Raw genomic sequence first — 12,616 nt, 5'->3', positions numbered from 1 at the left:
TGAGAGGTAATCACGCTTACCACTACACCACCGGCACTGTGTGACATCTTTGAAAAGTACACGTTTATCGGAAATTGTATACTTTTTCATGATTTTCGTATGGGTTTATAGATAAGTAGCGTCGTTTCTTGTACTTTCAATCAGTTGGAGATCTTCAAACTAACTAATCGTCATGAAGTCATAAGGTTATTTGAATAATCTCTGATTCAGCTGACATAGTGAAGAATTATGTGAGGGATTATCTGATTGAATAGTTAATCAGTAGAAGGTCTACTGAATAATTGATCAATCTTGTAAAAATATCCAAGGGGCTTTGAAATTCTCCAAAGTTCAGTGATCGTCTCTGAATTTGCATTAACTTCAAAAAATTTGGGAGCACTTTGAATAAATACCGTGATAACCGTGTGGAAATATCGAGAGCTCCATAATAGAATTGTTATGGTTATTTTGCTCAACGACGTGTCCCGGGTATCATGTAAACCATTTGTGGAATAGTTTTATCATTTGGGTTATCGTCGCAGAAGAATTATGAATATAAGGAAAAATGCGAGATCTAAAGCAAAGTTCCATTCATTTTAGGAAAGTCCAGAGGACTCTAATTTATTGAGAAGTTTAAAAAACTTTGGGGAGTAACGATATCTTTAGAAAAGTCCCGAATATCAGAGAAGTTCAAAGATCTTCAAGAGAATATTCAGACAACTTCGTACGTTTCAGGAAAATGTTGTTTTAGGAGAACTTCAGAGTAGTTATGTCGAGAACTTAGTTCTAATGAGAGCTTCAGAGTATGTAGTTCTGAGGATAACTTCAGAGTACTTTTGAGAAGAAGTTCAAAATAATTCTGAAGAGAGCTTCAGAGTAGTTCTGAGGAGAAGTTCAAAGTAGTTCTGAGGACAACTTCAGATTAGTACTGTGGAGAGTTTCAGAGTAGTTCTGAAGAGAACTTCAGAGTAGTTCTGAGAAGACCTTCAGAGTAGTTCTGAAGAGAATTTCAGGGAATTTCTGAGAACTCCAGAGAAGTTCCATTGGCCTCCGGATAATTTCGGGAAATCTATGAAATTCCCCGGGACCACCCGGAGCATGTCTGGCCAGCGTGGTCCTAAGTACTTAATATGGCCAACAATGTTCTTATTTTTGAAGTCTCATGTAGTTTGATGTCTCACATGAGGATGTAGGTCCAAGTTTCACTCCTCTGAGGGTACCCGGAACATGTCCGGATCTGGCCAACGTGGTTTTCAGTACTTAATATGGACAAAAATGGTGATATTTTTGAATTCTCATGTAATTTGATGTGTTCAAGAAGAAACTGACCTCATCCTCGGGGGTACCTAGAACATGTCCGGATGCAGTCAACATTTTTCTGACTACTTACTTACTACCTTGGATGATTATTTGGTTCACGTCTTGAAGTTTCTAGTTAACTCAAAATTACAAAAAAAAAATACATTTGAAAACATTGAGCACCTCTCAGGTTGCCGCTCAACCGCACTGCGTTTTTCCAAAATGTTGAAAATAAAACGAGTTTTAACAATGCCGCTTTTGCCGCAACGCACTTATTGTGGGTTGTCAAACGGACTTTATTGTATTGGAATATTGGAGAAATATGCGCTCACCGCTATGCCGTTACACTGCTATACCGCTATCATTGTGTTCAGCCCTTATCTTCGGACCCTGCCTATCGACCCATCAACTCATTCACCGGAGACCAACGGTTTTACTTCACTTCCGAAGGAAAGCGTGATTAGAGATTTTATGCCTCAGAAAATCCCCGTGGCGCTGACTGGGATTGAACCCAGGCCTTTTAGGGTGAGAGGCAATCACGCTTACCACTAAAGCATTTTTTAACCCCAACAAGATTTTCGTGTCCGGATTTTTTCGTGTTCAACCTTTAATTGGCTAATCACCTATTGCACTGTATCTAAATTTCTGACATAGCCGATGTTGAGCCATATGTGATTTTGTAACAGGCAAAAGGATATTTTCTTTCCGTTTCCAATTATGTACCCATACTAAATATATAATCCTGGTGTAATTACAGGTCGCAACCAAATTCCTTCAAATTTTGCGCAGCTGTTGTTTTCCGTTCTGGGCACCAATGCTACCGACGCCAGGGAGGCAGCTTCCACACCTGGACCCTACCTATCGACCCATCAACTCATGAACCGGGGACCGACGGCTTTACTTCCCTTCCGATGGAAGGCGTGATCAGAGATGTACCTCAGAACATACCGGCGGCGCCGACTGGGATTTAACTCAGGCCTGCTGGGGTGAGAGATAATCACGCTTACCACTACACCACCGGTGCCGCTAGTTTTAAAAACATGATTATCAACATTTTACTGCTCAAAATTATCTCTAATCCCAAAAACATGATGATAAAGAGATAAGATGACAATATGAATGCAAAAACAACAGGATATCAAACTTTATGTGCTGTCAAAACCTTGAAACCTTCTGAAATAAAATATTTTCTTGACATTTAACAGTTCAATGTATCTTGACATGTTCAAAATACAATCAATTATATTTTTAACGCGATTTTCTTTTGCCTTTATTTTTAATCGTGTGATCTCAATTTTCAACCAAATTTAAGACAAAACAATTTAAAAACATTACAAAAAACAAAGAAAAATCAGGTGGTATTAAAAATGCTGTATCCATGAGAACAAAATAATAATAATAATAAATCTCGTAATAATTGAGTGTAGGGAATAAAATAATAACCTGGGTTTATTAAGATATTAAAAACTGTTTTCTAGCAAGTGCTGTGGTGCCGGGCTCACCCACAGTTCCCCTTTTGCTCTTATTTAGTCAATTTTTAATCGATGTAGATGAAACAGGTTTCAATTGCTCAGGAATTTATTCTTCTTTGAGGATGATTAATTATACAACATAATTTTTAGTTGTACTTTTACAAATATTGGAATCATTTATGACCCCTTCACCGTTATGACTCCTTAACATATTTTAATATTTCAAAAAAGAAACTGAAATTATGTTAAATCGTCGTGCATTCAGAAACAAGAAGTAATTTATGATCGATTGGAACCTGTTTAATTAAAATGAAATGGAAGGAACATTAAAATCTTTGGGTGGAATATGTAAGGTACGTATGACTAACAGAATTAACTGAAACTATCACCAGTGTAGTCGGTCTGGATATGGTTCATATTTGTTCAAGAAATAGACCGAACGAAATTGTGAAGTATAATTATGTGCGTAGTTTTTATCTTATGCAAGGATTATGAATATTCGGATTGAGTCTATATTAGTTTAGCAATGTAGTAAAAAGAATTTACCATTAGTAACATGAAGTTCATATATATTTTATAATTAATTCTATAACAATATCAATCATTTCCTTGTTCATTTATGCATAATCAAACTTTTCAAATCATTCCCATCAAGTTCTTGCGATAACTGTATTGGTAAAACGGACCTGTACATTTGTGAGCGCCATGTTGGTATTGGGTCGAACAAATTCCTGCAGGGTACGAATATTGGTCGGCGCACGGTGATCGAACGGATAGCCCATTGGACGACGATCGGGGTACAGTCGATCACGAAGGCCACAGAACGAATGCGAATCGTTGCAGTCAACATTTTCATCAAACTCCTGATTTACCGTATCGCCAGTGTAGTCGGAAATCATCGCAAAAAGATCAAAGGTCATGCCTTCCGGAGTACCCTTCGGGATCAGCAAATGGGATGGCCATCCACAGTTGCAGAAGCGGTACTGCTCCGTGCCAGTTTGACTGGAAATTGCTGCGGAGCGGAACGTCCTCTCGTACGGGATGGTCACACTGGACTGTTCCGAGCGACGGACAATGGTATTACTACCAGGATTAACTAAAATTTTAAATTTGATTAGATAATTATCCAATCTGGATTCCTTTCAAACGTACGTGTGACGGTAAACTTGTCCAGTTCAACCATAAGAATACGCTGTTCCTGAAAGGTTAGAGCAATGTTACGTTCATCAGTTTTGGGACCAATGAAGATACGGCAAGTACCACGACGTCTTGCTCCGGTGTTGTTGACCGTCAGGCGGAAAGTGAATGGAGCGTGTTGAAGATGTGTGAATGAAGCAAACACGTTTCCTTGTGGTCCAAAATCCAAACCAGTGGCCAAATCAACTTGCGATCGTTGCCAGTACGTTAGAAGAACGTTTGCCGGCGCATTCGGACGATTAAGTTGTGCTGCTAACGACTGAATTTGAACGCCGTTGTAGTTGAGTTGATTAGCTGGGTATGGTTGAAGAGTATTTTTGAAACGATGGAACATGTTGTCAACTTGTGCATGAAGACGGTAGAATGTTGGATCTCTCATAGCCGTTTGGAACTCCCCAACTACACCGTAGCCCTCTAGGAAGCGCCCCTCGGGGTCATGGCTGTAGGCAATGATGTTATGCAGATTTCCATGGTAGCTTCCGTAGTATTGGCGGTTGACTGTAAGTGAGGAGGGTTCCATGATGTTGCCGAGTATGTCGACACCGTTCTCTTCCGTTAGTTGAATTCGCTGTCCGTTTGGCTGAAAGTGTGGATTTTATATAAATGTCTCTAATAAGGAGGAATTGTGAATTGATGAGTAAATGCTATTTACTTACCCCTTCCACATATCCAACGTCAATACTGTCAGAAATGCGTTTCTCCCAGTTTTCCAAATCAGTTACGGTGAAAATCACATCATCATCCACTCGGTTAATATCGGTCAAAGCCTGATTCTGTGGACGCGGAGGGAAGGCACGATTGTTAACACTTCTGATAATCTTTGGAAAGTATCCTTCGCTAAGAGGCACACGCAGATTAGTCAATGGTCGAACTCGGCCTAGACGAGCACAGAAACGTTCCACATTGTAGCGGGCAATCAACTGTTGGTGCATGTAATAGAACAACTCTCCACGACGATCCTTGCGCACAACCTGATCGGGCCCGTCTCCAGGGTACACCAGATGCCAGTGCCAATGATGCAGATTGACTCCAATGTCCTCGCGGAGGTAAGCCAGTCGCTGTTCCTCTTCACGATCCGAAGCGGTAAAGCTCATTGGAATGTCGATGGTCATCTAAATTAAGGCATCAAATCATTCTGATTCACTCCTAAATAAATATTGTACTCAAACTCACTCGATTCTCCTGTAGAACAACGGTGCCTTCTTCACGAGCCTTTGGAAATACAGAGGGATCTACGAATGAATCTGGGAACAGTTGCAAGAGCGAAGGAATGTTGATATCCTTTGTATCTGGTCTATGTTGAATGGCAACGGACAGTGCATACTGGAATAACATCGGATTCAAGCGATCTCGCGCATACGAAGCAACAGCCATCAGTGATTCAACGTCGGGTTGATTTACAAACAGCGTTATCAATTCTCCAGAAATTTTGCGGTGTTTCTCGTTGAAGAGAGAAAACCCACCACGGCGGGCAACAGCCTCAGCGAAAGCAATATTCGGAGTTCCAACATTGCGTACTGGAATTCTGGTGTCCGCATCGGTGCTGAAACGACTCTGCAGGTTATCGCCGATCGGACGGTAGCGCTCGGTAAGATAGTTCTCCGGAAGATCAATCACAGTCTTGCCGTCGTCTTTCGGGTAGAAAGTTGGCTCCAAAGGACGCTGCAGTAGTGCCAGCAACTTACGGTTTCCAGTAGCCATTGTAAGCAATATTGGTGGGCTGTGTGCGACTAGATGCAAGAACAAACGTGATATGATTTTCAAACGATGTTGATTTAGCTTTTATAGCAGAGCATTTTTCAAAAACTTGAAACCGCAATCACCGAAAGAAGTCTTTCCAAAAACACAAGCCACATAATTTGATAAACGATATTGTCCCGAACTAATACATATGAAGCGTATAATATAAAGATATGACAACCACAGCTTTAGAACCACATGAATCAATCGTGGGTGATAAAGCTAACTATGCATGCGCACTGCGGTGACTGCTAGTGCGTAGGTATGTATGGTTATGCATATTTTGCTGTCTGAAAATAAATAGTTTAGGTTCTTTTAGGTTAGTAATGCAGTTGGTAGCTCGAATAGTCGAATACGTAAAACGACTCAGGTAGACTGTACTTGAAGTGAAGGGTTCGAATCCACATCCGGTAGCAGGATCTATGCGGGTGAAAAATTCTCTTGACTTCTTTTACAACTACACATCAAACATAAATGTAAATTGATCAGACGTATTTATGCTGATGATGTATCAAATATTGATATAGGGGTGATGGGTATGAAATGGGCACCCAGGAGGTTGATGTGCTTCATGGTGAAAATAAGTCTATTCTGGGTATCTCGTTAGACATAATGCTAGTAAAGCTCACACACTTATTTCAGATTACTAGAGTCGGTCACATTTTAATTGGTTTTTGAATTGCCAGATCACCCAGTAATCAGATCATCCACAATTTTCATTACCGAGCTCTAGGTTATGGAGTTTTAATTTTATTGCAAATTTCGTGTACTTTCAATATATTTAGTCAAAAAAATAAGTGAACCAAGTTTTGGAAAAGAGAAAAAAGATTTTTAAGATTTTATTTAAATAAAAAAAAACCAAATAGCACCAGATGTTCCCTAAAACATTTTCAGTTCCAAACCGATTGAACAAACATTTTTCAAGTAACAGTTTTCTGGAGATAAGCATAGAATTGTTCTACATGCCCTTTTAAAAATTAAGGCTCGATTTAAAATGGTGATCTCAAGATGCAAAATGGTATTTTTGGTCATGAGGAACGTTTATGAAAATTTTCAGCCAAATAATTGGTTATCTTTATTAAGAAGACTTTTAGCCGAACGCTGGTTCGTCTCCGGTCATTCAGCCAAATAAATAAAATCAAAAATTAATGGATTTGTGAACTCGTCTGGAATTGCTCATAGGTCAAATATTCATAGTATTACCTATATGTGTACACACAGAGTTTAGATTACCGAAGTTGGTAAAAAATTAATGGGTTTTTGAAACAGCTGAGTTTTCAGTAATCAATTTAGTAGTTGTTACTTTAACTGAAAACTTAGTAAATCGCAAAATCCGCGAACTGTCAAAAATTACCGCTTTAATCAGTAAAATAATTGCTGTATTGTCAGTAAAATATTCGTTTATTTATTTGTATGCTGACTTTTTTAGAATTTGTATTGCAGTATTTTGATGAATAAATAAAATATTTTCGATTTTTATTTGGTGACTGAGGTTAGCATGTTTAGAGGCGGAGTAGCAATAATGCTGTTTAAATTCGTCCAGACTTGAGCTAGTGCAGCTTGAGTAGTCAACACTTACTCGTGGTTTAGCCAACTGGTTGCTTTCTTGGTGTGCCTAAATATGGAGCTCTACTACAGGTAATTGATTGTTTATGCTTCAAATGAACAGTTACTCAAGCTGATTTGAAAATAACCGATCGTGAAACTTTAGTAATTAATGTTTTAGACAGTGTTAACGATAACGATAATTTTGTAAAATTGAAGTGCTGGAGGAAATATTCGAAGCAAGCTGTTTCGAATCTTGTTGAGAGAAGCGTGGATTTTCCATTAGTTACCGGAACTTTAGATGAAGATGCAGCTGTTCTTACTAACGTTTTGAAAACTTGTACCAATAAATTAGTTGAACAAAAGTTTGTTTCTTTGAAAAACTCGAACAGCTGGTACAATTTGGATCTTTTGCGTCTTAAACGTAAGAGGGACAAATGGTACAAAAAGTTTTGTAGATCTAATAGTGATAATCATTGGAATAGGTACACGGTCGCGCGTAATAAATATTCACAATCAATTAAGAAAACTCGATGTGAATATATTCAGAGGAAAATTGATCAGCATCAAAACAACAGCAAAGAGTTATGGAAAATTTTGAAATCTTTGATGAAGCCTAGTAATTGTAAATCGCGGACCATAACTTTTGATGGCATATTAGAACAGTCAGAACCAGTAATTGCTTCTAAGTTCAATGACTATTTCGTTGAGAGCGTTTCACTGATCCATCAATCTATTGAACTGATCAATGAACCGGACGAAATAAAACAGCCGATTAATAGTAATTGTAGATTTAATGGTTTTCACCCAATTACATTAGATGAACTTAAAAATATTTGCTTTTCATTAGGAAAAACGGCTGGAGTAGATAATGTTAATGCTAGAGTTATTCAAGATTGCTTTCATGTCATTCGACACACTCTGCGGGACCTTATTAATCAATCATTGCAATCTGGGCACGTGCCGCATATTTGGAAAGAATCTTTAGTTGTTCCTATACAAAAAGTTGCTGGGACGATTAAAGCCGAAGAGTTTCGTCCCATCAACATGTTGCACACATTAGAGAAAATTTTAGAACTTGTTGTAAAAGGCCAGCTGTTAGAATATTTAAATAGTAACTGTTTGTTGATACCGGAACAATCGGGATACCGGGAAGGCCATTCTTGTGAAACCGCGTTAAACTTAGTGTTAGCTAAATGGAAAGAAAATTTGGAGCATAAAGATACGATTGTTGCTGTGTTTTTGGATCTAAAACGCGCTTTTGAGACAATTTCTAGGCCCTTATTGTTGAGAACAATCAAGCGCTTTGGAATTTCGGGTTCTGCATACAAATGGTTTGAAAGCTATTTATCTGACAGAACACAAAGGACTGTTTTTAATGATTTTGTATCTTGTCCCGTTGACAATGACCTTGGAGTGCCTCAGGGAAGTGTATTAGGGCCCCTTTTATTTATTATGTATATTAATGACATGCGACGAGTTTTACGGTTTTGTGATATTAATCTTTTTGCTGACGATACTGTGTTATTCATTGCAGCTAAAGATTTAGAAGAAGCCGTTTCACGCTTGAATGAAGATTTGCGTTCTCTAAGTAGATGGTTGAAGTATAAACAATTGAAATTGAATATAAGTAAAACTAAATTCATGGTAATTTCGCGGAATCGTGTAGATGATGATGTCTCTGTTGTTATTGATGATGAGACACTTGATCGCGTTCAGGAAATTAAATATCTTGGCGTGATTATTGATGACAAACTCAAGTTCAATTCTCATATTGACAATGTCATCAAGAAAATTGCCAAGAAGTATGGAATCCTATGTCGCTTGAAAAACGATTTAACTATTGGTAGTAAAATACAGTTATACAAATCAATCATCTCCCCTCATCTAGACTTTTGCCCTTCCATTTTATTTTTGGCTAATGAAACACAAATATCGAGATTACAGCGTTTGCAGAATAAAGTAATGCGTTTGATTTTAAGATGTAATAGATCCACTTCCTCAACTTTTATGCTGGACGCTTTGCAATGGCTGTCAGTGAAGCAAAGAATTGTGTTTTTGACTATGGTGTTCATTTTTAAAGTAGTTAACGGTTTGCTGCCTCGATATTTGTGTGATCGGATTGAAAGAGGAAGTGATTTTCATAGATATAACACTAGAAACGCGGATGAAGTAAGAACACCACATCTTTTGAATAATGCTTCACAAAATTCATTATTTTTCAAAGGTATAAATGTTTTCAATTCGATGCCTAGACACATCAAGCGTGCAACTACACTTACAGAATTCAAGAGACGCTGCATTTCACATGTAAAAGCTGTTTATTGAGCAGTTAATTTTTTATGAATGGATAAATCATGTATCTTGACAAAGTTATCACTAACGGATTAGTTTGTATGGAGACTGTCATCAAGACATTTTAGTAATTTGTGTAGCATATACAAAAAACTACATTGTTTGCCTCGATGGTGATGATGGATTTTTAGTTTTTTTGATTTTGTAGTAGTAATAGTAAAAATAGCTTTGAGTAGTCTACAATGGTTTGAGCCTCGCGCGCGGAATACAGGTATAAATGACTAATACGTGGAAATTGTGGCAAAAGCCTTAAATTAGTAAAGGATTGGCTGGAAGTCGTTTCCTTGGATATAGTCCTGGCACTGCGGAAGCTTAAACGTGTAAATCCCAGGTCACGTGTAAATGGAAGTATTGTCGAGGACTATACTTGGACTTTTGATAACTAGCTACACCTTTGAATGTTTTTGGTTGATGCCTATAGCATATTTAACAGGACATTTATATCTGTAATTGTAACCAGCTCGATTTTGTTTGCAAACCTGGTTAAAATGTTTATATTTAATTATCTTAAAGATAACTCGTCCAGCTCAAACCTTTGTAGGGGTAAGAGGTGGGACCATCATCATCATGAATCTCCTGGAAGTCGATACCAGATTGCAGAAACTACAAAATTCCGTGACTGTTTCTGCACTCCTGTGTTGATTTTCACAAACGATTGCTGTTTTCACACAGAAATTTCGGAAATCAAGTAAACGAGGTATGTGAGGGGGAGGGTGACGTAAACACAATAATTTGATTTACTAGTGTGATCAGTAATTTTGAAATTAAGTTTGATGACTCCAGTAAAACACAATCAGTAAACTCGGTGTTCTATTTGACTGAGTTTTAGTCATTCACCGAAAAGGTGTTATTTTACGGTAAATTCCGTACTTGCTATTACCATTCGCAAAAGTTGATAAAATTACCGAACAGAGAAACCGTCATTAAGTGTGTACCACATAATACTATATCTGTAAGTTAACAATACATTTCTAAATTATCATAGATTTCAAAAATAGTAAAATATTAAAATATATATCGTATGGAGCCTTCTAACAAACAATTTTAGCTGCAGATCAGCTTATACTGCAAAAAATTACCTAATGCAACTAAATATATGCTTATTCAGCTTTTAACCAACTAAATTAGCCGTTGGGTTTAGTTTGTTGGTGAAAAATCAATTTTATATAGTTAGAATAACTCAACCTCACTTTTCTGTAGTATAAACAGTAGGTTTTGTTGTTCTTTTTTTAAATTGTGGATTTTTTACGGGCACCCATCGCTATTTCCCGACGGTCTTCCAAATTGAAATGATTTTTTTGTATCGAGAATGAGACGTTCACCATTTCAAATTGCCGCTCTGTATTCGTTTCGATTTATTCCATGCGGTTTAAAGATAGGGACAAGTTGAAATGCTTGAAATGTTTAGGAAAAACTTATTTGTGACAGGGTCATCACTCTAGCTAGCCTCCATATTCTTCTCTATGTATGTACTATTGCACTATACTATCGGAAAATTAAACTTTTTTGAGAAGATTGAAATGCTGCGAAAAAAAATTTTTGTTGTAAATTTCATAACAAATTAAAATAGAAAAAGCTGATAAGCACGTTTGACAATCAGAGGATGCGTTTATGTTTAGATTTATAACGTCGTGCGTTTATTTCGTTTAAAATTACGGTTAGTAATTGAATCCCGTTATATATTAAGAATTTTAATGCAATAAAAAAGGAGTGGTTCGTTTCCAAATTCAAAATCGCAAAAGTGTCTTGGTTACGTACACTTGTCGGGATTTTATAACATGATTCGGTTCCAATGAAATGTAGCCAAAAGTTTCGTGATACGTACATTTGTCCGGATTTTTATGGCAAGATAAAAGAGAGCTTTGTAGTTATGAAGTTTTTATAGCAAGGTAGCAATTGTAGCTTTCCTTTATAACTTGGTTTTATACGTGAAAGAAATAGGATTCAAATGAACACCTGAGTAAAATGGCGAAGCCGAACATTGATTTTTTGCTCCAGATCCGATCCTTTTATATTTAAGAAATTCCGTGGTTTGGTGATAAATTTCAAAGAAGTGTTCGAGTCAGTTAATTAATTCAATAGTTCTTTTTATGCATTTAAATTTTTCTTGCCTGAAGCAAGTAGTTCGCTTTTCAAACCGCTGTGTAAATAGTGTTTCTATCTACAAAAAGGTTATTTTAGATTAATTTTGTAAATTTAAATATTAGATGAGTTATTTTGTGATTTTTCGTTGGACAGCTCGTCCAATTGCGTACCTCGGTTTGGATTTTAACGAAAGAGGGGGGAGATTTCATTTTATCTCGGGCGGTCATAGCGGAAACATAGTACGCGAAGCCGTGCGACGGTACGCTGGTATCTCTCCTCCGCGGAGTGAATCTGCCGGGAAAAGCTCGACTCCGTTCATAGGCGTAGCCATAGGGGGACAGAGAGGGTGGGGCAACTGCCCCCTAGATTCAGAAACACAAAGGCTTTCTGTGAAATGGCGTTCGGTGAAATGGCATTCGGCCAAATTTTCCATAGTAATTTTTTTTTCGCCCCTCCCTAGCTCAAAGCCTGGCTATGCCCTTGACTTCGTCGATGCTCAGCTCTCGAAAATCTGAACTCGAACTTCATGAACCAGTTACATCAACTTATATAATTTAGTCGTTGATTTATTGCACACAGGTGCATTAAGAAAGATTTGAACAAACCACACCACCGAAACGGAACATAAATTTGTCAGTGCTATTTGTCTTCACTCTAGCAAAACGAGCATAACGTTGCACTGCATACCATGTCGGGAGAGCTGTTCTTACTTGATGCTATTTGAACGAGCTCAATCTTGAAGTCAGCCGTGGCCCAGTGGAATCGAGCGCCGACACCGAAAGCATCACACCTCAACAGTCCTTGATCGAATCCCAAATCAGCTACAATAAAAAAAGGCACAACTGTGAAAGCTCCCACTGCCTGTTTATTTTTCGATTTATTTTTAGAAATCGATTAAATATATGTGTCAAAAGAAGAAGCAAATTTCATGTGATTTTCACACA

At 37.7% G+C, this 12,616-nt stretch overlaps 1 protein-coding gene across 1 annotated transcript; it reads right to left on the bottom strand.

Moving 5' to 3' along the window:
- Positions 1-3,367: 3,367 nt before the first annotated feature.
- On the bottom strand, positions 3,368-5,682 carry LOC135698189 (phenoloxidase 8-like). The gene is made up of 4 exons (XM_065218083.1): positions 5,121-5,682; positions 4,604-5,059; positions 3,903-4,527; positions 3,368-3,846 (listed from the first exon to the last, which is right to left on the bottom strand). The coding sequence occupies exons 1-4, from the start codon at positions 5,646-5,648 to the stop codon at positions 3,401-3,403; spliced, it is 2,055 nt and encodes a 684-aa protein (XP_065074155.1). The 5' UTR covers positions 5,649-5,682; the 3' UTR covers positions 3,368-3,400.
- Positions 5,683-12,616: the final 6,934 nt, after the last annotated feature.

The sequence above is a fragment of the Ochlerotatus camptorhynchus genome, unplaced genomic scaffold (genome assembly GCF_037179485.1).
Source record: "Ochlerotatus camptorhynchus isolate MF236.1 unplaced genomic scaffold, CSIRO-AGI_Acam_v1.1 ptg000083l, whole genome shotgun sequence".
Taxonomy (NCBI): Eukaryota; Metazoa; Arthropoda; class Insecta; order Diptera; family Culicidae; genus Ochlerotatus; species Ochlerotatus camptorhynchus.
The sequence above is the reverse complement of the archived record's forward strand: the minus strand, read 5'-3'. Positions and strand labels throughout refer to the sequence as shown.